Source organism: Macrobrachium rosenbergii, chromosome 16 (assembly GCF_040412425.1).
Source record: "Macrobrachium rosenbergii isolate ZJJX-2024 chromosome 16, ASM4041242v1, whole genome shotgun sequence".
Lineage (NCBI taxonomy): Eukaryota > Metazoa > Arthropoda > Malacostraca > Decapoda > Palaemonidae > Macrobrachium > Macrobrachium rosenbergii.
This window is the reverse complement of record NC_089756.1, coordinates 48,264,605-48,291,501: the sequence shown is the minus strand read 5'-3', so window position 1 is coordinate 48,291,501 and position 26,897 is coordinate 48,264,605. Positions and strand designations below refer to the sequence as shown.

Genomic DNA, 26,897 nt, shown 5'->3' with positions numbered 1-26,897 from the left:
TTTTCCTTGTTTACCAGAATCCCTAAGGCTCAAGCTAACCTTAGGGTTCTGTGAAGGTCCTCCATGCAGCGGTCCCTTGATGATGAACGGAGTAGCCAGTCGTCGAGGTACAAGGAGATCCGAACTCCCTCCAGGTGGAGCCAATGACCTATCGGGGCGAGAACCCTGGTGAATACCTGCAGGGCTGCCGATAGGCCGAAGCAGAGACCCCGGAACTGGTAAACTTTGTCCTTGAAAACGAACCGAAGATACCTCCTGGAGTCTTGATGTACTGGAATGTGGAAGTCGGCATCTTCCATGTCGAGGGTCACCATCCAATCCCCTCGAGTTAGAGCCTGAAGAACAGAGCGGTTTGTTTCCATGGAAAACTTGGTTTTCACTAAGTACAGGTTGAGAGCGCTTACGTCAAGAAATGGCCTCCAGCCCCCTGATGACTTGGAGACTACAAACAGGCGGTTGTAGAATCCTGGGGTTGACACATCCTGTACTTCTTCGATGACTGTTTTCCTTAAGAGAGACTGGACTTCTGTCTCTAGGGCCAAAAACTTGACTGAGCCTCTTGAGTGTGCTGTCAAGGAAATGGGAGAAGTGGAAAGAGGAGGAGGTTGGACGAACGGAAGGCGGTAGCCTAGCTGGAGCACTTGAATCACCCACTGATCTGCACCTCTGTCTCTCCATTCCTTCCAATCTGTTAAGAGGAGACACCATGTTGGTCAAAGGAGCGGGAGCAGGCCTGGGTTTGGCGGAAGACATAGACAGGATGTGCGACGCCGTCTTATCCATGGCTGAAAGGACGTCTTTCACTATCGCTTCTGGGAAAAGGCCTTCCTTGTCAAAAGGTGCGAACATCAAGGCTGTCTTTTGCGAAGAGCACCAAGTCTCCCTCTTCTTCAGAGTGGCCATGGCGAAGAGGGAGGAAAGTTCGCCTGCCGCATCATGGATAGCAATGTCGGTGCAGGTAAGGAATCCTGTGATTCTCTCCAAGACGTCTTCTGCAATATTAGCCTGCTCAACTTGTTTAAAAATAGCTCCCATCGACCAATCGAGAAAACTGACAATCTCTAGGAGCTTGTAGAGGTTCTTGGAAAGGTGTTCTACATCCAGGGCAGAAAAGAACGTCTTGGCAGCTTCAAAGGAAATGAGTCTTGAAGGGTCCACCAGGGAGCCAAAGTCCCCTTGTGCTGAGATTGCAGAGCCTAGTGAAGGAGAAGTTCCTGTGCTGTAATAATTTTGCCTCCTTTTCGACAGCTTTGAAGGAGGGTACGCAAAAGACGCTTTACCAGAGGATCTCTTAGCTTCCAACCAAGCCTCTACCTCCTTCAAGGCTTTCTTGGAGGCAGTGGAGAGTACTAATTTGGGAAGGGAAGTGTCAGGACACTGCTTTCCCAGTGGCAACGTGGAAGCTGGGGAAGAGGGGGCTGTCGGCTGAAAATGTTGAGGGTACGACTGCAGCAGAAAGTTGAGCAGAGAAGCGTAATGAGAAGAAGGCACTTAGTCAACGGGACCTTCCTCTTCACCAGAAAGACTCGGTTCCGTGCCAAGATCGTCCAGGAGTTGAGGAAGAACAACTTCTTGGTCCCCAGGAATACAAAGGACTTTGCGGACTATCTTTTCTAGCTTCTCTTCCAGCTGACTAGATTCCTGGGAAGGTGAGGATGAAGCCAAAGGAGCAGACACTTCCTGTGTAGGAGGAGGAGGAAGAGGCACGGGAACTTGAGGCAGATCCTTCTGGAGAGTGCTAGGCATCTTGACTGACGTAGGTGACTTGGGAGGGAACGTCTGAAATGCATCTTCTTGATCGGAATCCCATGCTGAGTAACCCGGTGTAGGGCTAGCTGTCCTTTTCTTACAGAGTTTAGGGTCCCTAGGGCAGGAATTATCAGAAGATTGCCTCTTTAAGGGTCGAGAGGCATGATCCCACTTGCGATGACGAGGAGGGGGAGGATCTGAAGAGCTGGAAGACGAAGAGACTGAAGGTGAACTGCTGCTGCTCTCAACTGAAGAACTTACCCTTAGGGAGTGATGTTTCGAAGCCGAACGACTTGACGAAGATTCTGGGGACACGATCCTGCGATGTCGACGATGGCGAGAAGAGCGACGAGTCGATAGAGAAACACTACGCGAACTTGCGCGTTTACGACTCTTCGAAGCCTTGCGACATTCACTTTTGCGACTCTTCGAAGCTTTTTAACGCTTCGACGAGGAGTCAAGCTTGCGCCTTGCAACATAAGGACTAAGGCTTTTCGGTGCCTTAGAGGACGAGCCTGCTCGTGGGCAAGAATTTCTGACCTTTTCGCCAGCGCCGGACTGTCTTCTCGCCTCAGAAGGCGAGCGGGACAGGTGCCTTTGCTCAAAAGAGTCAGAAAAACGATCAGACTCGCCTGAAACACGATCACGAACAACAACATTGTTATCACCAACATTTACATTATCACCAACACTAACGCCCGGACTGTGGCGCGAACGCACTAAACTTAAGACAGAATCCATGAAAACGTTCATTTGCGCTTCAATTTGAGTTCTGAAAAGATCAAATTCTGATTTATCAGCCTTGAGGCTGGGCTTGGCTTTAGGGAAAACATACCGGGAAGCTGGTGAAGAAGAGGGGGGGAACATGAGGAGGGGTAAGAGCAGTGGTAGAGGAGGGAGGAGGGAAGGAGGAAGGAACAGCCGGTAAAGGGGATGACGCTGACGCCACCCGCGAAAAAGTTAGCCTAGCTTCCTTACGCTTAAAAGCCTTCCTATCCCTATCCTTAACCAGCTTTACCTAATGGGAATTGTACGTGTGCCAAAACTCCTGACTCCATTCAATACACTCACTGCATGTGTTCTCCCGGGAACACTCCTGACCCCTACATGCCGTACACAAAGAGTGACGGTCGTACTTAAGTTTAACAAGTTTGGAAGAGCGCCAATTCCCTGCGCAAACTCTAGATCCAGAGAAGCTGGAATCCGACATAGCTACCTATTTCACAGAGATAAGCTAGCTAGATTAACAAACAAGACACTGAGTACTTCACCAAAAAGAGACGCCAGAAAGAAGCGCATCGAGATGAAGTTATCTAGACAGTTTGAAACGAACGGACGTGCGAGATGCGTTCATAACACGCCCGAGATTGAAACTGAAGCTGTTTACTGGGCGAGTCTCCTTCCACTTCCCCCCACCGGCATCTGGTGGCACTGGGTCTCCCGCCAATTATATCAGCGTTCCAAACAAAGTTTGAAAAAATATATCTAAAGCTTTTACAGTGTTTTGGTAAGACATTATAATGAAATGACTGTATTATTATTAGAAATTGATACATTAAAAGCTCTATATAATAAAATATCAGCAAAATTTAAAAGAGAAGTAATTCAAGGAAGAGTCATTTCATGGAGGTAATATGTATCAGATCTCTCTAATAATACTCCCATACAAAAAATTTGGGAGAAATTTAAGAAAATAAATGGTACCCATGTTAAACCACCTAGACATGCCATGATAAAAGATGGGAAAAGAATACTTGATCCTAAAGAATTAAGTACAGTAAACCCCCCGCATTTGCATTCTCACGATTCGTGGACTCGCGCATTGGCGGGTTTCTCTGTGGAATATATCTACCCATTATTCGTGGAAAATTCGCCCATTCGCGGTATTTTTCACTGAGAAATATTCACTAATTACAGTGAACCCCCTATTCGCGGGTGATGCATCCCACACCCCCCTGCAAATAGCTAAAATCCGCAAATACTTAAAACTCCTCTAAAAACACTTAGAACTGCCCATTTTGATAGTTTAAAACCCTGTAAAAATGCATATACCTGAGTATTTTAATAGTTTTATGACAAAAAGTGCATTTATTCATGAAAATATGAAAATACAGTAATTAGTGAATATTTCTTAGTGAAAAATACCGTGAATGGCCGAATTTTCTGCGAATGATGGCTAGATATGTTCCACAGAGACACCCGCGAATGCGTGAGTCCGCGAATCATGAGAACGCGAATATGGGGGTTTACTGTACTGTATTTTCATATAATTTTCATGAATAAATGCACTTTTTGTGATAAAACTATTAAAATACTCAGGTATAAGCATTTTTAGAGGGTTTCTTGTGTTTAAACTATCAAAATAGGCAGTTCTAAGTGTTTTTAGAGGGGTTTTAAGTATTTGCGGAATTTAGCGATTCGCATAGTTCTTCGTTGGACGGGTCGGTACCGTTCTTGGCTAGCACTTTGCTGGCCCACGTTCGAGTCTCCGACCAGCCAATGAAGAATTAGAGGAATTTATTTCTGGTGATAGAAATTCATTTCTCATTGTAATGTGGTTCGGATTCCACAATAAGCTGTAGGTCCTGTTGCCAGGTAACCAATTGGTTCTTAGCCACATAAAATAAAATCTAATCCTTCGTGCCAGCCCTAGGAGAGCTGTTAATCAGCTCAGTGGTCTGGTTAAACTAAGGTAATAAGGTATACTTAACTTTTTTAGCAATTTGCGGGGAGGGGGGGCAGTACACATCCCCACGAATATGGGTGGTTCACTGTGATGTAATAGAGAAAATTTAGGAAAAGCAAGGCGTGACAAAAATTTAGATGAGCATTTGCACACAAACAAAAATAGTATGGAATTAATAACAATAAATTTTGAAACAATAGAAGATATTATAATAGAAAATTTAATATGGAAGAGTTGGGATTTGCTGTTGAATAGCAATAAATCTGCCCCTGGACCCTGGAGGAGACAAAATTTGTTTTGAAATTCTCTGCCATTCAGCACCTTTGGCAAAGACATATTTGTTAGAGTTTTATAACCACTTATGGCTTTGAAATTTATTTCCTGATGAATGGCGTAAAGCTATAACTACTCCTATCCCCAAACCTGGAAAAGATCCCAGTAATGTAAACAATTACGGACCAATTTCTTTAACAAGTTGTTTATGCACATTACTAGAGAAAATGGTAAATGCTCGACCAACATAGCACATTTGAGAAAATAACATTTTGACTCCCACTCAATTTGGATCAGTGTAACAGATCCACACTGGATTCTCTGTCTAACTTGGAAGACCACATACGAAGAGGATTTGAACAAAAACAAATTACTATAGCTGTCTTTTTTGACATTGAAAAGGCATACGATACCACATGGAGATATGCAGTATTAAAAACGTTACATAAAAACAGCATCCATGGACATTCACCTAGGTTTATCCAAAACTTTCTGACAAATCGCACTTTTCAAGTGAGAATTGGTGATGTATTGTCAAGTACATTTCCACTTGAAAATGGTGTTCCACAAGGAAGCGTCCTTAGTGGCACACTGTTTACTTTAGCAATCAATGATATCAGTAATAATCTACCTATTGGAATTAAAAGTAACTTGTATATGGATGATTTTGCCATTATTATTCAGAACCTCGCATAAAACATGCAGAGCGAATCGTTCATAAAACTATAATAAAAATAGATGAATGGGCCTCATCTGTAGGCTTCAAATTTTCTATACAAAAGACTCAGGCAGTAATGTTTTATAAAAATAAGTGGAAAAAAAGGTAAAGAAATAGATTTAAAAATCAGAAATCATTCCATACCAATTGGCCAAACAGCAAAATTTTTGGGATTAGTAATTGATACTCACTTGAACTGGAAAGCCCACATAACATACATGAAATCAAAATATAAAAGAGCATTAAACCTAATTAAAAAACTATCGAACATTACTTGGGGAGCCGTAGACATACCCTTACTGTACTGTATAAAGCAACAGTGCTGTCTATCATTGATTATTGAAGTGAAATATATGGCTTCGATCATCACCAACGTCTTCTCTCTCTCTCTCTCTCTCTCTCTCTCTCTCTCTCTCTCTCTCTCTCTCTCTCTCTCTCTCTCTCTCTCTCTCTCTCTCTCTCTCTCTAAGATAGCTAGTAACAATGAAGAGTGCTTTGAGAATTCAGACAAATGATTCTCCAACCAAAAATTATTTGGATTAAGAGATATGTTTATAAACAATCGTCCACCTCATTTCCCAATTAGAGCTAGAAGATTGTTTGAGTTGCTAAATATAAATATACAGTTACCTTTAATAGTAAAATTACCTCCTCCTTGGATGAGAATTTGTACACACTTAAAATATTTATCAAAAGGTTATTCATCTACCCCAGAACACCATAGACAACATACCATAGAACATGTAATCCGAAAAGGTCCACATTATGCATTATACACTGACGGATCTAAGTCACAATACGGAGTGGGATATGCTGCAGTATCCCCAGACAAAACGTATCAGTTCTCTCTACCAGATAATGCCTCAGTATTTACAGCCGAGTTATGTGCAATAGCACCAGCCATAAAAATAATTAAAGAAGTCTCATATAGTAATTTTGTGATTTGTAGCGACTCCAGCAGTGCTATAGAAGCCATTCAAAGCTATAATAAAAAAAATAACAACAAATTAAGTTTCACTCCATAAATTGTATAATACAGTAATGGAAAAAATATTGAAATATGTTGGATCCCTGCCCATGTAGGGATTAAAGGAAATGAAGAGGCTGATAAAGTGGCTAAAGAAGCAATCCACATGACAAGAGCAAATGTAGACATCCCTATTAATGACTATATAAGATATAAAAAAACAATCATTGTAAGTAAATGGCAAAACATACGGAATGAAGAACCTGAATAATAAATTAAAATAGATAAAATTCAGTGTTGGAAAATGGAGTTCATCATAGAGAGAGAGACACACACAAGTAATTCTGACACGTCTTCAAGTAGACCATACTTGTGTGACACATGGGCACTTAATGAACAGTCCGTGTGGCCCTCCTCTCAAATGCCCAGATTGCAAAGTGTTGATAACAGTCAAACATGTATTGTGTGAATGTCCAAAATATAACCTGCATCGATTATCAAGTTTTGGAAATATATCAGTGAAGGAAATTTTGTCAGTATACATTTTCAGTAATACCAATTTTAATGTTCATGAGGAACTGTGATTTAATTGATAAAATATATAAAGTAAATAATAGAAATATGAAAACCCTTAGGGGTATAATGATTTTTAAAATAACTAAATTTTAAAATTTTAATAAATTTTAAATTTTAATATACCTTTTTAGTGAGTATATATGGAAACATGAGTATAAATGTATTTATTGTGCGAGTGTGTTCCAGTATGAGAGTGTGTGCCTTTGTACAGTTTTTAATTTTCATTCAATCATCATCATACCGAGTGACCTATTTGGTCCCAGTGCTAGGCTTCCAGCCTAGACCTGTCATTTCATCCAAATCCTTCGGGCTGGCCCTATGAGAGCTGATAGTGAGCTCAGTGGTATGGTTAAACTGTTTTATTAATAATAATAATTGACCAGATGAATGCTTTTTTCCCTGGACAAGGAGCTCATTTTGGTCGAACCACCCAATCAAGCTCTTTCCCCTTCTTCTTCCTCGACAGAAGTGATTCTTCTTGCCTCAGATGGGTCTTATGCCGACTAGCAGACTGTCCTGGCTCTGGCTTGTCTTGACTTGGATCTCTCGCTGTTTCTCTTTACCGTGAAGGGTGTTCCCTCTCGCAAGAAGAGACGGCAAAACCTTCAGGTAGTCTCCTGATGCATCTGTGATCCTTCACTTTCTCAAGGCTTTGCCTCCTCAGATGCTATCATCCCTGAAGAGGACTCTGCCTTCTAGAGACTGTTCCAGTCGGGGGGTGGGTTCACCTACCCAGCACCAGACAGGAACCTATGGGCAATTCTGGTGCTAAGAAGAGGGACGCTGTCCTGATTCTGATCTCCAGCCTAGTAAGTCCCGAGTCAGCACATTCTCTCAGGATCGGACTTTTACTCGGTTCTGCCTCCCTCTTTCGTAGAGAGTTGGTAGATACTGTATTAGTCAAATTAGTCAAGGAATGTGCCAGAGCAACTGCCTTGTCCTCCAGACAAGGGCAGGCTAGCCCTTCCTCAGCCCCTAAGAAGTCTCAGGCTTTAAGGGTGGTGCAGAACACCCAGCCTCCCTCATTCTCTTCTTAGAAAGTGTGCATACGTGTGTCTCTTTTAACCCTCTTTCCAATCGGAAAGAGGGCAGAGGGAGGAGAGGAAGGGAGAGTGCTTGGAACGGCATTCTCCTTCTGCTGGTGCCTTGATGAAGGAATGACTGTCAAGTCATTGGACGATATGACAGCAACATAGCTGAGACCTGGATAAGTATGTTTTCCTCCAGGTCTCAGCCACCTTCGATGTCCTGTTGTCACTGCAGAATCTGTCTCCTCGGGCAGCTTCGCCTTTGATTATCTTCATGGAGAATGGAGGAGATCTGCTTCCAGTACTTAATCCTTTCCTCTCTCGAAGGATGAGGGAGGATTTAGGCTGGTACTTGATCGACGGGAACCTGTGAGTAAGCCTGCAGATTCTCCTCGCGACAAGCTTCTGTTTTCAGATGCACTGACCATGGAACAGGCGCACACCTGTAAAACCATTGTCTTCAAGGTGTGCAACAGAGACATTAAGTACCTTCTCATCAACATCCTGGCTCAAGGCAGTTTCCTGGCTCTCTGAGAGTTTCAGGATCGGTTTTTTGAGATACTCTGTGGTGTTGTTGGGCAACACCACCTCAGTAGTAGCATATGTCAACAAACAAGAGGGTCTCGTTTCCTTCCTGTTGCTTCAGTTGACTTTGCAGGTGCTCGAGTGAACTGTGGTGCACTCTATAGAGCCGTCAGCCAGATATATTCCAGGCAATGGGATGTATTGGCAGGCAAGCTCTGCCCTTGGCATTGAGTGACAGGGACAGAGAGCTCCCTATCATCTTTCTGTTCGCTCGGCACAACAGAAGTTTGCAGGTTTTCTGCTCCATCGTACCAGACCCAGGGGCCGCTACAGTGATGCATGCTGACATTGTGGGACAGCCTCAACGTTTTTGTCTTCCCTTCGTATTTATCTTAATTTGCAAGGTGTTCACCCTGGATTAGATGAATGCTGGAAAAATTCACCTTTGCCCTACCTGCTAGCTTTGCTTTCGAGGCACCGAGAAGATTTCCTCCCTGACCCAACCTGTGTCAGCGACATGTGAAGCGGTTCCTCAGGCAGTACAATTCCTGTGCCTTCATGACTAGAGGCTATCTAGCTTCCAGGGATTGGAGCCGTCTTCACTGGTTGGTGTCGCTGACGGGACTCTTTCTCTGGTCAGATCCGCTCTTCAGCAGGTAGCAGACTTCCTCATCTTCTTTTCCGAGAGTTGCTTCTCTCTAGTTCAGTTGTGAAGACTTAGGTCCACATTCGGCCTAGTCTTTCTCCTGAAAGTAGCCCTTTTCTCCTCAGTCAAGAATTAGCTACTGATGAGAAGCTTTGATCGGTCTTGCTCTCCCAAGGACCTCAGGCCCCTGGGCGGCATGTGACTCATTTAGGGTTCCTGTCTCGTGTTCTGCACGCGCCCTTGTGAAATTCATCAGGCAGAGATCAGACTCTCAAGACCATTTCTCGTCTTGCTTTGGCATTGGAGAAGAGGATAGACAATCTTCATGGACCTCCTTTGCTGTGAGCATTCAGGGGATGGGGATCAGTAGCTCGACTCCATCTCGGATGTCGTAGCGAACTCCGAAACTGTCTGCACCTGTTGCCAGGTTTGAGTTCCTCCTGATCCCCTCCCCCTTGGACTTTGTAGTCAATGATCCAGATCAGTCGCTGCTTTGTCCTGTTAGGGTGCTGCATACTTTCCAAAGAAGACTCAACCTCTCTGGATGTCGACGACTTTGCACTAGTACTGACTCTCCCAAGAAAGAAGTGTCCAAAGACACATCTTTCTTTCTGGCCTTGTTAGCCGATCAGAAGGGCGTACTCTGCAGCTGATTGACGACACCTGTACACTCCGCCTGAGAGCTCATGAAGTCAATGGCTTGGTCTATCCCTTGCATTCCGAAGTTTCTGTTGATCTGAAAGCAGAGGTGTGGTCTCATCAGTCCACATTTATGTCTTTCTACCTTCGGGTTTTTGCCCACGAGTCCTTGGAACCCCCTTTTCCTTGGACCTGTGGTGGCTGCTCAAGAAGTTGTGTTTTCTTACCCAGCTCCTATAAGAGGACAGGTAGCATCTCGCTTAAGGTGTACAGTTCTGGAAGTGAGAAGGATTACGAGAGTGACTGGCCTCTCCTCCTCCTCCTTCCTTGTCCTCCCGCTTCTCTTCCTTCGGGCAGAGAATGGGACCCGAAGCGACACTTGCTGGAACTGGCGTCTGATGCGCTAAGCTTACATGTCGAGCACCCGTTTTTTTTTTTTTTTTTTTCCCTAGAATCATAGAAGCAATCCTGCTCCTTCCTCTAGCAAGGGGAGGAAGGAGACGCTGGCAATACGACAAACCCTTTTCTGGGTTTTTCCTTATTGCTTCCAACTCTTAAGATTCTTCCTAGCCTATTTTTGTATGGGTTATGATTCCTTACTCATTCAAAAAGGTCCAGAAATCTGACAATTGCCTATACTCCGATCAATATGTCAGAGGCTTGGTACTGCTCCTTGCTCTTTCGACCAGGATGAGTAGCCCAGGTGTGGCGAACTCCGGTCATTTCAGAGGCTCACTCAGATTCCTCCCTCCAACAAGTGAGTCTTCTTAATGTAAAGGACCGATGGTTTGTATATTGTGTAGGAACAAATCACAATTTTTTAAAGTAAATTGTATTTTTCCTAACTATACAAACCTGAGGTCCTTTACATTACATTTATTCGCATCTCAAGCTACCCCTCAATCTGAAACCTGGGCCAAAAGGCAAATTGGAATGTTTACATCCAGGCAGGAGGGACTCCCGCCTACTGGACGGTAGTTGGTGCCTAACCACCTTGTTCATATACCTTGTACATCAATTTATATTTATACTGTATATTCATCTGTCAACAAACACAAATGATTGTGTGGTGACCTGTTTTCGTTCGCCTGGTGTCAGGTGCTACATTTCCGCTTGCAAAAGTTATTGACCTGTCTGTCTGTTGTCTGAATAAATTAGTAAGTTTGTAGACGCTGACTCTTACTCACACCTTTGCCACACACATCCCAAGCTCAGTTAGCAACTCATGAGCCTTCACTGCCTCTCCTAAATTGAAATTTGGGCTGATCATCACAGCAAATTTTTTAAGTTCTATACCATAAGTTCTATACCATATTGTGTTGTGTTGCATTCTATAAAAAAAAGTAATTTTTACTCTTAGAACTGGTGTCACACTTGTTTGACGTATGAATATTTGATGAATAGCCCAAATGATCCAATCTTTACAAGTACAAAAAGTAAAGGAGGAGATGTCTTTTGAATCCATTATTCAAGTCTTGGGCCCACAACTTCCCATCATTCTGTCTTATTCGCCAGATGATCAACAGAGTATGAGCATTCCATTTCTAAGGACCTTAAAGGCTACCAAGTGTACGAAGGCCTTTTGCATTACCACTTACGGACTTCACTTCCAAACTGGTTGCCGACAACTTGTTAGTTCCGGCTCGACCAAGAAGCGGTGTCCAAGAGCTCCATTCCTTTTGACTTTATGTAATGACATGGTGGAGAACAATATGTTCCAGGTGAGATTTTATAAGGTCAGGGCCATTGGTCTGCCCCTAGCATTCAGGAAGAACCTGTCGGACAGGTACTAAGGATGGGAGTGCGGTCATGGCAGACCACATTTGCCTCCTTTTTACCTTCGGGACGTTGCTCATAGATCCTCGGACTCTTTTTTTCCTTGGGTTCTTTGGTGGCTTCTCAACAGTCATGTAGCTCACCCAGCTCTTGAAGACACGTGGCATCTCGTCTAAGGTGTACAGGTGCCAAAGGGGGGTGTGTGTGTGGAAATGGCCTTCTACCTTCTCTTTTATACCATTCTAAGGGACAATTAGCAAGCTGTCACGTGCTGGACGGGCGTGTTTGCAGGTGTTCTAGATGACTTGAGTATCTTGTCTATAATCTAGCTCTTTTTTTTTTATTAATAGATGCAACTCCTATCCTCTCTCTAGCAAGGGGAGAGAGGGACTGACAATGAGCAAACCCGTTGGTTATCTTCAGCTTTGTTGTCCCCGGCAATATGGGTTCATCCAAGCCTATCTTCGAATAAATGACGTTGCATTCCATTTATTCAAAATGGCCAAAATTCTGGCAGCTGAACATCACACGTTCGACAGATCAGAGGCATGGGTCTCATTCCTTTGCTGTTACATGACCAGGAAAGAGCCCCCAGGTGAGGCAAACTACCCATCAGTTCAGAGATTTGCTTATAATCCTCCCACCATGAACTAAGCCTCCCCCTGTGTAAAGACCAAGGGTTTGTATACATGTAGGAACAAATGACAAACTTTTAAGTAATCTGTATTTTTCCTAACATACAAAGCTGAGGTCTGTACATAATGGCCCACCTCTAGCCACCCCTCATTCTGCTTCTTGGGCCTAAAGATAAAGTAAATGTGTACCAACTGGAGCGTGGGGATTCCTCCCCAACCATTGGTAGCCAGCTACCAATATCCACCTTGTTTTTAATTAAAAGGCCAGTTCCAGCTTGCACTGAAAGTAAATCCCGTGTAAAGACCTCAGGTTTGTATGATAGGAAAAATACAAATTACTGCTTAAAAATTTGTCATTTTTTAGTCATATAACGTCAACTTTAATGGATAAATATATGCCGCACATGGTTGCCACAATATGTCCTTCATTAGAAGTACAATTAACTTAGAATCTTTATTATTGTAAAGCTTTGCTACCAGAATTTAGCTTAGTCCTTCAAGGAGACTGAATGCTTGGGCTTTGCCAAAGGTCTTCCCACTCCACATGGAGAAGAAAACAGATGGATTCTGGTGTACCTACAAACTACAGTGACTGCTTTAAAACTGAGCCCAATGCAGAGACCCTGAAACCAAAGCACTTCACATCTCCAAAGCAAATCTATGGTGGAAAGACATTCTCTTTGCCAACAGAAGGAACAGTCACTAGTGTGAAATAGGATCCGAAGTGAGACTGATCTCTTCTCGGAAATTGGCCTCTTTAGACTGGGCATGTGGACAGAAAACTAGTGATAGGTGATTGACCGGGCATGGAAATGGAAAACTAGTGACATAACCATGACTTTGGGGTTAGCTTCAGGATTGGCTGCCAAAGCATGACACTATTCAGTTCCTTTTTGTAAGTTTGTAGTTTCATTGGTCAGTGTAATAAAAAAACTTGAAATAGTACAGTCACCCAAGTTGAGCAAGTAATGAAGTAAGCACTTCATAAAAATGCTTTGCTATGCAAAAGATAGAGGTAAAGAGTGTAAGCAGCATGATATATTAAGCCAGTGAATAAAGACAAAGACTTATGATCAGAACCTAGAATTTCAATTAATTTTTTATTTACTATAAAACACTGCTACAACAAAGTTCTTCAAAGAAGAAAAACATTACAATTACAGTATTTCACTGAAATAAATGAGAAATCACACAGAAGCAAGAATGTAAACTTCTTTTTTTTCTTAAACATAATAAGTGCAGGAAATTTCCATTTGTCATATCACCAATTCAAAACCTTAACATACACAAAGATAATGTCTGACATTATCATGAGATTTGTTAAATATAGTATACAGCTCCTAAATGAAGCCTATTACCTTTTCTGGAAGTGCTCATTTTCAAGACTAATATTTATAGTACTCTAATGTTAATCTATAAATCTGCAGCACTACTGTGCCTACAGTAATTATAAGTACCATATCAGCATCATTCTTTAATTATTTTACAGAATCACTTACTTTTTCCATTAGCTTCTCCACTGAAACCTGTATCAAGAGGAATTTTCTTCTCTTAGAGTAACTACTGCAAAGCACTGTGCAGATCCATTAAAATTAATTAAACAAAATACAAAACTCAGTAAATCAACAAATATTTACATATAAACTGACTTCATATAAATATATAAACTACAGTATAGAGTATATAAACTTTAAATATCACAGCAATACTCCAGCATGAACCAGTTAGCATAACAATCACTAGAGTTCATCGTGAAGGGCATTCTGGTCTGGGATATCTTTTGGGATACTATTTCTTTTATGTGTAATGTAATACATAGATTTTAACAGCTCTGTGAAAATGGGTAACTGTTTCTCAAGTGCAACACTCAAAAGTTTATTTAACTGGCTTAAGTGAACAAGCTTTATCCTCAGCTTTTTTATTTGTCTAACAAGATGTGCCTTTGTGAAAGCTAACAAGTGATAGTGTGCTGTCTTGTGAGCTGAGGATTTATCTTGCTTTTCACTGATGATCACTTTAGATATCTGATCCATTATATGCTGAAGTTTTGCTGATGAGGTAGTTAAGGAGTGGTGAAGCTGAGTGGTGGTGAGTCTTGCTGCTTGTAACACCTTTTCCTTACACTCCTCTTGGCAGGTAGAGAGGGCTAGCATGAGACGATGACCTGCATCCAAATTGGCAACTATGAAGGACAGAAGATTGGCTGGAGTCAGTGCATTGTTAGAGTCGAATATTCTACTCTCACTTTTCCTGCAAATCAACAAGAGTATTGTGTTCAACACCACTGCAAACATACAAAAGAACATTTTTGTAATTCATGCGGTATTTTCAGAATTCTTAAAACGACTAATTAAGTTAAAATAATTTTAATCATTTTGACCCTTGTAAAAATTACTATTATCCTGACTCAGGCTATACTAAGCATCAATTATTCTACATACAGGTATGGAAGAGCTCTTTAAAAATTAACTAAAATTTACTTGATATAAACTGATAACATGATAGTCAAGGTTTGTCAAACTCTTCCAATTTCAAAAAATACGTTTACTTTATATACAAAAACTGGTCACTGCTTATATTTGAGATTTCTAATGGCAAAGCAAATCACCAATTTGATCACAATTTATACTAGATTTTCTGTACAACTTACTCGTAATTCAGTAATAAACCAATTTCTTCCGGAAAAAATGTTTTGTGCGTAGCAGCGATGGTGTCATGGTACTGTAGTATCTATAGTTTCTGTACAAATTTGTGTAGTGAGCAAGTTTATTCATGATAATTGTTTTTCTTTTATTTATGGGAAAGGTCTTCATTTGGCTGTTGGAATTGTTGCCTTTACAGTTGGCTTAGCCCATGAGACTGCAGATGTAAATTATTCTTTACCACAATAAGAATGTAGTATTGTATTGGCTTGAAGGCTTAAGAAGAGATCTGACTTACATTGTACTACAGGACATGAAACATTCTACAAATACTCTTGAAAAATTAGGCTAACCAGCTGAACCTGAATCAGACTTTGTTTTCAAGAGCTTCCAGGTGTACCATCAGGTGCCAGAAACTTTTAAATATTCAGTATGGAATTGTGGTAGGTAAATATTCGGTATGGAGTTTATGCGTCGGTATGGGATTTATGCAGGTTTAGGTTATGACCATATGCAACCCCTTTTCGAGCTAATCTGACTCATTGGTAGGTTAAGCTATGCTATACTACAAGTATGAGGTAAAGCAGTTTAAATGGACCACCGAGGAAAACCAGCCTCACATGGCTGGCAAGTTTCAATTCAAGGGAAACGAATATCAAAACTGTCATAATGGAATTGTGAAACTGATATTTCTGCTAATGGCTTAAATGCTACTAAAATACCCAAATCCTTATCTTCCAAGAATACAAGTACCAAACATGTTGGTGGGAACTGAAAACTTAAAAGCAAATATATAAAGGGATATAATAAAACCAAATACAGTATACAAAGGGACACATGAACTTCACATAGAATTCTAATTGAACTCAAATGCAGCCTGTGAAAAAGGATGAAAATATTTATTTCCAAACTTACCAAAAATGGGGATGGACTATAATAGTTGGGAGATTTTCAAACTGCAGATGCCATGAAAGCAAATTTAGGGATATAATAAAACCAAATATACAAAGGGACACATGAACTTCACATAGAATAAAAATTGAACTCAAGTGCAGCCTGTGAAAAGGGATGAAAATATTTATTTCCAAACTTACCTAAAGTGGGGATGGACTATAATAGTTGGGAGATTTTCAAAGTACAGATGCCATGGCAGGATGTTGGTGAGGGTGTCAATGCGCGCAAAGGTAACATTTGGCAAGTGTTGTGCTGCATTAGCCACTGACAGGAACACATGCCCTACACTTGTACAAGCTGCGCAGGTTTTGCTATAATGCAGTACAACCACCATCTTCAAGGGAGTGAAAAGAAAATTTACAACTAAGGGTATATGAGTTAAGCTAAAATGCAGAAATGTAATTTTCTTGTATGGAACATATACCTTAATGCTTATCCATAGTCATTTCAATGAAATTGATTAAAAAACTAAAATGAGAGTAAAATGCACCAAAGAAAGGTAGTATTGTTTTAATTTTAGACTAATCAAGCACAGAGAGCATTCAGGTGCAGTAAAATTACACTATAGAAGATGCACAGACTGCAGTGAAACACCTGCCAAGTTAAAATGTTGGTATTTTCAGTCAATTTTAAATCAATACATGGAAGATCATCACTTCACAGAGTGTAATCTTGGAAGATATCACTTCACAGAGTGTAATTTACAACAGCAAGGAAAAAATTCATAAATGCTTTAACAGGACACTTGATAATAAAAACAAGATTCTTTGCCACTTCCTGAAAACTTTCCTTGTCCCGTTCACTAGTAGCCACTATTATTGCCACTCATGCAATGGTTTGACGTACCTTTCAATGCTTTTTGGCTATGTCTGAAGAAATGAAAGTCTTCTGTTAACTTCAACAGGTTTCATTGTTAACATAACTGGCGAGTCAGGCTGATGGTGAAAAGAAAATCAGGCAAAGGAGAGAACCCCCTCTGAGGCAATCTCAAATTTGGCCATGACATCCTATAGTTTCAATTTTATGACTGCTTTCCTTTAAATGTATCATCAAATTGTGGACTTCTCTATCTGACTTATTTTCACCAGCTACAGGTTGACCATCACTAATCCGGCAATCAGTAGTCCGGAACAATCAGTAATCCGGCACAAATTTCGGCTAAAGTAATTTCTGTTTCCGCACTAATTTTCAAATTTCCCGGGTCGCTGCACTAACTCGCTCGCCGGCCGCTTCGATTTGGTGGCGCAGTGTGCTGCATCAACAAACTGGTAGACTAGCCTACATTATACTGAACTCTATTCACATATTAACAGTATTATACAAGCATCAACATAACCAATGTGCATCTTTTTCATGGATCTTTTAAAAAGTTATGCTTTACTACATTGTTTCCAATTACGTATATTCTCATATTGCTTTTGTATTATAAATTGCGATCAATGTTTTGTTTTGGGAATCGATATCGCGGTGTTTATTTCGCCGCATTTAACTAAGTTCAAAGCGCTTTTCTTGATTCTAGTTAGCGTAAATGAATATGGATACTTTATTTACTTGGGACAAGGATATTTTTCGTTATACGAAGTGTTTTCAAGTCGAAATATAACTTAAATACGTCTCGTTGTGAAATTAATTTAGCTATTTTTTTTCGTTAATATATGACGTTCGCGGGAATTGTGGCTGGCCATTTTGGGGGCATGTTTGTTTTGTGTAAAAAAAATCAAGATTCCGTTTGCTATTTTCTCTTGATTTCATCATAATACGAGCTTTACATATTTATCTTTTATCGGCGTGAAAACAGTAGTAATTTGTATTCTTTCATGCCCGGTAGTTTTGATTGAAATACATTCCCTCCAGTTTTATTTACGGTCGAGTTTCATCCATGTTGCCGATGCACGATAATTTACAGTCATTAGCAGCTTGAACATTGTTTTCTCAGCTTCAGCTACAACTTGCAGCTTAAAGTTACTGTAGCAGTATATTTCCCTGCCGATCTTTTCTCCAAAGCGAATAAGGGTATAGTGTAAAAAATATATCAGTCCTATTGTACAGTACTTAACGTTATTTGTAACATAACTACAGTAATTGTGTATTACCGTACGATGGTTGAAATACAAGCAAAATTGTTGTTATCCGATACGATTATTAGCAAAACAACAGTTTCCCGTTTGGTTGTTCATGGCTGTACACATTTACGCAAGAGTATAACGTTACTGACAATACTTTTATAATTTTCTTTTACTTTTTTAACTAGCAGATGGAATAAAGAGATGGAGGAAAAGAAGTTGGTCTATTGTAAGTTGGTCTCTCTCGCTGCCTGCGCCTGCGTGAAATCTAAAACTATTTCCTAAATATTTTCGTATCGGTATTAACCCTTAAACGCCTATTGGACGTATCATACGTCGACTAAAATTGTCTGTTGGGTGCCGAGTGGACGCCCGCACGTCGACTACAAAAATTTCAACCTTCGGTCAACTTTGACTTCGACCGAAATGGTTGAAAACGCAATTGTAAGCTAAAACTCTTACATTCTAGTAATATTCAATCATGTACCTTCATTTTGCAACAAATCTTGGAAGTCTCTAGCACAATATTTCGATTTATGGTGAATTTTTGAAGAAAAACTTTTTCTTACGCACGGCGGTAACTCAGCCGAAAATTTCATAAATTCTTTCGTCATTTTGTCGTAATTTTTGCACTGTTCTATATTAGCCGTTACATAAAGTTTTATATATGAAAATGTGCGCAATTTCATGTACAATACAGCAAAATACAACCCATGGTTGTAGCTTTTATCAGTTTGGAAATATTTTCATAAAACCACGATAACTGCCAAAATTTCAACCTTCGCCAACTTTGACTCGACCGAAATGGTAAAAACGCAATTTTAAGCTAAAACTCTTATGATTTAGTAATATTCAATCATTTACCTTCATTTTTCAACCAATTGGAAGTCTCTAGCACAATATTTTGATTTATGGTGAATTTCTGAAAAAACTTTTTCCTTACGCCTGCGCCAGAAATTCTTTCACACGTTGTCGTAATGTTTGCACTGTTTTATATTAGTCGTTACATAAAGTTTTATATATGGAAATGTGCGCAATTTCATGTAGAATACAACAGAAAATAACTCATGGTTGTAGCTTTATCAGTTTTGAAATATTTTCATATAAATCACGATAACTGCCAAAATTTCAAGCTTCGTCAACTTTAACTCGACCAAATGGTAAAAACGCAATTATAAGCTAAAACTCTTACATTCTAGTAATATTCAATCATGTACCTTAATTCAGCAACAAAGTGGAAGTCTCTAGCACAATATTTCGATTTATGGTGAATTTCTGAAAAAAATTTTTCCTTACGCCTGCATGCGTAACTCGCCAACATCTCAGAAATTCTTTTGTCATGTTGTCGTAATGTTTACATCGCTTTTCCATTAGTCGTTACATAAACTTTTATATATGAAAATGTGCGCAATTTCATGTAGAATACAACAGAAAATAGCTCATGGTTGTAGCTTTTATCAATTTTGAAATATTTTCACATAAATCACGATAACTGCCAAAATTTCAACCTTCAGTCAACTTTAACGCGACCGAAATGGTCAAAAAACGCAATTGTAAGCTAAAATTCTTACATTCTAGTAATATTCAATCGTTTAACTTCATTTTGCAATAAATTGGAAGTCTCTAGCACAGTATTTCGATTTATGGTGAATTTTGTGAATTTTTAAAAACATTTTCCTTACGCTCTGCGCTGGTAACTCGCCTAACATCTCAGAAATTCTTTCGTCTCGTTGTCGTAATATTTGCACCGTTTTATATTAGTCGTTACATAAAGTTTTATATATGAAAATGTGCGCAATTTCATGTACAATACAACAAAAATAACTCATGATTTTAGCTTTTATCAGTTTTGAAATATTTCCATATAAATCACGATAAATAGAAAAAATTCGACTTTTCGGTCAACTTTAACTCGAATTTAAAATGGTCGAAAACTGCAATTGTAAGCTAAAACACTTACAGTCTAGTAATATTCAATCAATTAGTTTCATTTTTCAACAAACGGGAAGTCTCTAGCACAATATTTCGATTTATGGTGAATTTTTGAAAAACATTTTTTTACGTCCGCTGTTATTTAATTCATGCATCATTTTGTGATAATATTTTCTCTGTGTTGCTTTGATCGTTTTAAAATTTGTTATATACCAAAATCATCGCAATTTAGTGTACAATACAACTAAAAAAAAATTAACTCATTAGCTTTAACCGTTTTGCTTACAGCGCGATTTGTATACAATTATATACGAGTTTTATTTTTTTCGCTGTCATATATTCCATTATTTATATATGATAATGATATTTTTTTAATTTCTGATGGTTGCATACTAAACTTCAGGCAATGACAAAAAAATGAGCGAAAAATGAACTCTTAATCTTAAAAACTAAGCGTGCATGTGATTTTTGAAAAACTTTTTTTCCGCTTAACGGCGCTAACTCACAAAACGCCGCATACGGAGACGTTTTTTAAATAGGGCTTCGTTAAAACTGTAACATACTTTTTGATATTTTTTTTTCATTTCTGATTAAAGGGTTAATTGCTAACTCCATCGTAAACTCAAATTTCGTAAGTCGAATTATCGTAACTCGAGCGCTACCTGTATTTGATAATTGTCTTTTCTTTATTAACCAACTTATACTGATTTATGGGATATTTTAATTCTAAGATGAGGTTCTTAGCTACTGGGTTTCGTGTATTCTAGCCTAATAAATGGCTAACCCGGCACCCTCCAGGTCCCAGTGATGCCGGATTAGTGATGGTCAACCTGTACTACAGTTATACACATTCCCTCACTGATGACAAAGTAAATCAACTGGTTTTGGATTATACTGAAACAATATATCATGCAAATTTGAATACTGTATTTTAGTTTTCTGTAAAAGACTGTCTCTCTGTCTGCATTTTTTTTCTGTCTGCCTCAGATCTTAAAAGCTACAGAGGCTAGAGGGCTGCAAATTAGTATGTTGATCATCCACCCGCCAATCATCAAACATACCAAATTACAGCCTTCTAGCCTCAGAAGTTTTTATTTTATTTTAGGTTAAAGTTATCCATGATGGTTCGTCCGGCAACGATATAGGACACACCACCACCGGGCCATGGTTAAAGTTTCATGGACCATGGCTCATACAGCATTATACCAAGACCACTATTAGATATATCTACTGTATTTTTGGTGGCCTTGATTATACACTGTAGCAGCTGTACAGAAAACTCAGTTTTTTACTGGTTTTTTTATAGAAACCAGTTTTATGTCTCCTAGTCAAAAAAGATTACTGCTAAAACTAATAGTTGATTGTGTAATTAACAAAAACTACATTTTTAACCACGTTACAAGCTGACAAGGTTGTCATACCTCTAGAATATGAGATGTGGGATGAGAGGTCAAAGCTATATGAAAATCAAACCAAATGAAATGTTATACTATTCGTAATTTCAATGTACAGTATAAAATAACCTGTTTTACAGAATAGTGACTCTCCAACACAAGGATAGGACAGATTAAGTTTTTTAGATAGATACTGAAGGGACAAGTAACACTAGTGCTAGATTAAACTAAGATAAACTTTGTAATTATACAATTTTATCTATTGCCATGGCTATGAACTGATTCAGTATAATTATTATTCGTACAAGTATGTCAGATTATTTCTTTACGGGCTAGATATATGATGAAGTCCTTTCCCTTCTACCTTTTTTTACATTTTACTTCACTGCCAATATGGTCAAAGTCCACATCTTAGAAAGGTATATTTTCTGGGTTTTCCAACTGATCAGCATCCTGCCATTCCATTTTTACTACAGCTACCCAACTGCTCTTCTCATCACATGCCAAAACAATCTCACTGTACTGAGGATACCAAATCAATTTGTCACATGCCACAAAAATTTCACTGTTCCCACAAGGATACAAACCCTCATCTTTTACATGGAATATCTCTCAGCAAAGCCAGGACCAGTTGAAGTTTGGAGATTTGGAAACAAGGTTCGAATTTGGTGGCCTCCATTGTGTGGGTCTGTAGGTAACCACCTGTGTACACAATATGCACAGCGCAAGTTTCTCTTTGACTGGCCCTACATGAATATGCCTTGGATGCATTCTCTTCATTGCTGTAGTTAAAGCTGTGTTTTCTAGTGATTTTATGCTTGAATAGCTTGTGATTGGAGCTTTTCTGCCCACAGCATTTGAGTTCTAAATGATGGTGCATGAGAATTCTTCTTGTAAGGTGATCAATGTGAATATCCTGGGTGTGACAAGAGCCTGTACACGTTGAATTTCTGTCTGCCACTGATCCTTCTTGTGTGTGGCTCACAGAAGCCAAGAATGTTCAGGGTCTCTGATTTGTGCTGTGTGTGTGTGCCTCTGTCTCCTTTCCAGCAGAAACAATATTAGGAGGAAGGTGAAAGGGTATCTGTCTTATGATATTAATCCAATCCAAGAAATGTATCAAGAGCTCATTGCTATGTTGCTGGCTTTGCCTCAGGAAGCAGCTGCAGAAGATAATGGTGTTTCAACTTCCTAGGCTTCAACTCCTATTCCTGGCCTTTTGGGAATCTGCTTGTCTGTGGACATCAATGCATTTGAGATGGAGGTGGCTCACATGCAGGAAAGGCATGAAAGGCATACATGAGTATCATCCTCCTCTTCTTCCGCATCTTCCTAATCCTTGGACAGTAGGAAGAGAAGGAAGGGGCCACAGAAGGCAACCCACTGCAAAAAGGCTAAGCAGTCTTCTTACAGTTGTCTTTCCTTTGCTATGCAAGAAAAAGAAACCAGTAACAATTTGTGGGGACTGGTAATCTTAAGCAAGAGGGGTGCTGTGCTGATTCTTCTTAAGACAGGTCACCAAAGTGTGGGTTTAACTATGCAATCTCTCCAGCATACAAATCTGGTTGTTCTTGGTCGTCTGTTTCCTCTTCCCAAATGAGGAGAGCCAACCGTGACTTGCATCATGCCCATTCTTCTTCTTCAGAAGTGCAAAGGTTGGAGTGCACTTCCCAGGACCAAGGACTGTCAACTCTAGGGTTGTTATGACTAGTCTCCAGGCTCTCAAAGGGGACAGTTGTACTCATCTTAAAAGCACTGACAACTCTACTTAGCTGGTTCGGAATATGAGCAACCCAGTAGTAGTGCCCCTGGTGCTACACTGGCCTGCTCACAGCTCAGTGATAAACAGACCTGTGTATGGCCTAGTATTAGTCAGCACACTAAAGACAATGTGTGCTGTTGCTAACCATGCTCAGCTGGGCCAGCCTGGCTGGTTATGCTCCTTTGGCACAGTGCAAGGTCAAAGAGGGCAACCATGTGCTGTCACCTCTTTCACTTTGGGATCATGAGTGCTTTAGGGTCTAGGCCTGGATGCAGGCAGAAGCAAGTCCAGATACCATGTATCCTTGATTTCAGTGGAGACTTCAGCCTGTCCATCACAGACTCTAACATACTGAAGGGTCCATTGCCAGTGTAACTCACGAAAGCTGAGATAGAGTGATGTTTCCGTGAAATCATTGAGCTCATCCGTGGTTTTGGATCAGCATCCAGAATGACCAGCTGAAATTTGGCATCATCTGTAGAGAGGGCACTAGGAGTTTGACTGGAATCTGCCACATTCTTTTGTTTGCCCTGGTTTCCTCTAGCTGACAGGGTGCTGGATGAAGCAGACACCCTGATTTGTGCACCAGAGAACTCTTTGGCCCTTGGCAGGTTCTGCAGTTTGGCACATGGTGCAAGCCTTTTAAGAGCCATTGTTGGGACATTTGGTAGTGGTGATGAGCAACAATATGAATGTGGTGTCATATATCGCCAAGCAGGGAGGAATGATCTCTACCTTTGCAAGTGGTGGCAAGACAGGTGCAAGAGTGGGCAACCGACTACACTGTCTTACTGTTTGCAAGGTATACCCTGGGCTGTTAAATGTGAAAGCTGACTAGCTCAGTCACCAAGGACAAGTGGCAAGGAAGGAGTGGTTCTTACACCCAGACATGGCGAAGAGATTGTTTAACATCTTGGGGACTGGTGATAGGTCTTTTTGCCACAGAAAACTTACTGTTTCTTGTTCACTGGTACTGGATCCCTGGGTGGTGGTGGAAGATGTATTCCTGCACCAGTAAGAAAACCTCAATGTGAGGGCCTTCCCTCCATTTTGCCAAGGCTCATGGTGACCTTGGTGCAAACTGAATGGAACGTGGCCTCACTCTCACTGCTGGTAGATATGCCAAGAGATTTACCATTTACACCTACGGCCCACTCTGCTATGACAACCACACCTGATGCAGCACTCATGCTTTATGACTGAAGAGTATCAGCATTTCCTGTGAGAGAGGCTTTTTTTTTTAGATGGTTACTGAGGTAATTTCCAGCTTAGAAAGTTCACAGCAGCTGTTTACCTGGCAAAGAGATACATCTGTGGTTAATGTTGTGCAAGTGGTATATCTCCAAGATGGAGCCACTATTCAGCAGAAAGCAGCAGAGTTCTTAATCTAACTTATGCCATGACACCCCTATTGCTCTTCACATTTAAAGGTTACTGCTTGACCTAATCACAAATTTTTTGCTTAAAGCACATGGATGTCTCTTTTTTGGCAGAGATTTCGAGGTTTCATAGGAGTTTTCAACAGCTGACCTGCAGAGTGTGACAGTACACTGGTCCTTAGAGGCCTTTCTTGGGCACCATTCAAGTCCCTGAGGAAAGTCAGGCATTGACATTACATTCGTCTTTTTATTAGAAATAGCACCAGCTAAGAGAGTAGGTAAATTACACAGCATCATACATGCACTTTGGGTGGCCAGGAGAGACTCACTCTCGCTGTCAGTGCCAGACAACCACAAGAAAGATATATCCAAGAAATTCATTTCATTTAGCTTCAAGATGATCAATCATGCATATGAGTCACTGGAAACAGATATAACCACGTACTGTTGGGGCTAATTTTTAAAATATGAATTTTTAATTAATATTCCTAAACAATAAAATTTGCTTACTTTATAAATTGTGATTTGGGCTTCTTGGTACACTCTAGCCTTGAATCTCAGCATTTTGGGGTCACCTCTTCTGAACTGCCCCTATACCTTTTTCAAGTGGCCATGTTTCCCCTGGGTATAGGCATGTGATATACACAATAGTCCTGCTGTTCACCAATGGGATACAGTAGTTTTATTTACCAGAAGTCCAGCAATTTTTCTTCTTGCTGCCCTTTCAATTCTTGTCTCAAAACTGCATGTCACCAAAGTAACAAATTTTACCTCCTTCATGGTCTGCCTCTCTATCAAAACAATCCTCCATCATCTCTTCATTATTAGCGTTTCATATACATGCCTAGTATCAGAAATCCCTTTTCCAATTTAAAATTGGCAACCCTTAGCAGTTCCTGGATAAAGGAGCAGTGGAAAGAGACCTTCCAGAATTTACAAGTAGAGTAATAAGACTATCACATTAATATAGAAGAACTTGACCATATAATGATCAAAGTCTAAATTTTTTTTTTTTTTAACTCGGGGTTGGAAAAAGTTAAAGGAATTGGCATCTACTTGAAAAGCAAGCAAAGGGAAATGTCAAAGAACTTTACAAAGCATATAATGCTGAACAAGATACAGTCGACCTCTCGGGTTCGTGAGGGGATAGGGACAACAACCCCCTGTGAATAGCTAAAACCCGCAAATACTTGACACTCATCTAAAATCGCTTATAACTCTTTATTTTGATAGTTGAAACACCAAAAACCCCTCTAAAAATGCTTATACCTGCCTATTTTAATAGTTTTAACATGAAAAATGTATTTAGTCACGAAAATGTGAAATACAGTAATTAGTGAATATTTCTCTATGAACAACTCTGCGAATAGGCAAAATTTCTGCGAATAATGTGGATATATGTTTCACAGAAAAATCCTTGAATAGGTGAAGCCATGAATCCAGAACTGCGAATAGGCGGGGTCGATTACACTGTAACCAGTAACACCCCTTTTCTTTGGTGAGATAATCATTTAATATCTGCCAAATGTAGAGAAGTACTTTTTTTATTCATTCATTCCTTTTTTTTTTCAGATAAGCCATTTGCTCATAAGACTCCCTGCATAACACCAAAAATGAATATAGTAATTTTTCAAAATGGTAATGGCTACTTGTATGGAAAACACAGTACTTCAAGTCTAGAATAAATCTAAATGAATGTCCACCTGAAGGAGGGGGATTCAAGCATTTGTTAGAAGTCAGGCTGAAGTCACCTGGGTGAATTGCAGTCTATGAGATGCTACATGGAAACTATTCTCATGAATCCAACTGAAGTAAAACCAAACTGCAAAGTTGCAGGGAAGCATTTCGCAGTTCATACAAACAAACCTCTCTGATAACACCGTCCTTTTAGATATCTAAAGGTACCTCACATCATTATAATTCACTGAAGGTACTTCTAATGGCATTATATACTTCTCTGGTGTCATTATCTTGGCTCCATTCCATACATCTCTGTCCACTGTAAATGGTTATCAGGATCATCCTCTACATTCCTAAGAGTCAACTAGCCCTTAAACGCCGAGCCTCTATTTACAAAAGTGTCTGTCGTATGCTGGCGGCGTTCGGGAGTTAGCGCCGAAGCGGAAAAAAATTTTTTTTCAAAAAATCACAGCAAGCTTCGTTTTTCATAGCACGCTTAGTTTTTAAGATTAATAGTTCATTTTTGGCTCCTTTTTTTGTCATTGCCTGAAGTTTAGTATGCAACCATCAGGAATGAAAAAAAATATCATTATCATATATAAATATTGGAATATATGACAGTGCAAAAAATAAATTTCATATATAATTGTATACAAATCGCGCTGTGAGCAAAATGGTTAAAACTAATGAGTTATTTTTTTTCCATTGTATTGTACACTAAATTGCAATGATTTTAGTATATAACAACTTGTAAAACGATCAAAGCAACACAGAGAAAAAATCACAAAATGATGCATGAATTCGTAACATGCGGACGTAAAAATTTTTCTAAAATTCACCATAAATCAAAATATTGTGCTAGAGACTTCCCGT

The 26,897-nt window shown here is 39.9% G+C and overlaps 1 protein-coding gene and 1 long non-coding RNA gene across 11 annotated transcripts in view; one reads left to right on the top strand and one right to left on the bottom strand.

Annotated features, from left to right (window-relative positions):
• The window catches only part of LOC136847418 (uncharacterized), a 60,151-nt gene extending 42,721 nt beyond the window's left edge, over positions 1 to 17,430 (top strand). The window contains exon 2 of one of the 2 annotated variants that reach the window (XR_010855740.1): positions 14,355 to 17,430. This is a non-coding gene — a long non-coding RNA (uncharacterized lncRNA). The remainder of the gene's footprint in view (positions 1 to 14,354) is intronic. The other variant, XR_010855739.1, reaches the window with a different exon arrangement.
• The window catches only part of LOC136847414 (thioredoxin domain-containing protein 11), a 225,315-nt gene continuing 211,722 nt past the window's right edge, over positions 13,305 to 26,897 (bottom strand). For all 9 annotated transcript variants that reach the window (XM_067119083.1, XM_067119079.1, XM_067119076.1 and 6 more), the window contains 2 exons: positions 15,955 to 16,148; positions 13,305 to 14,468 (listed from right to left, as the gene is read on the bottom strand). In XM_067119083.1, the coding sequence (XP_066975184.1) occupies positions 13,958 to 14,468; positions 15,955 to 16,148 (705 nt within the window). In that variant the 3' untranslated portion in view covers positions 13,305 to 13,957. The remainder of the gene's footprint in view (positions 14,469 to 15,954; positions 16,149 to 26,897) is intronic.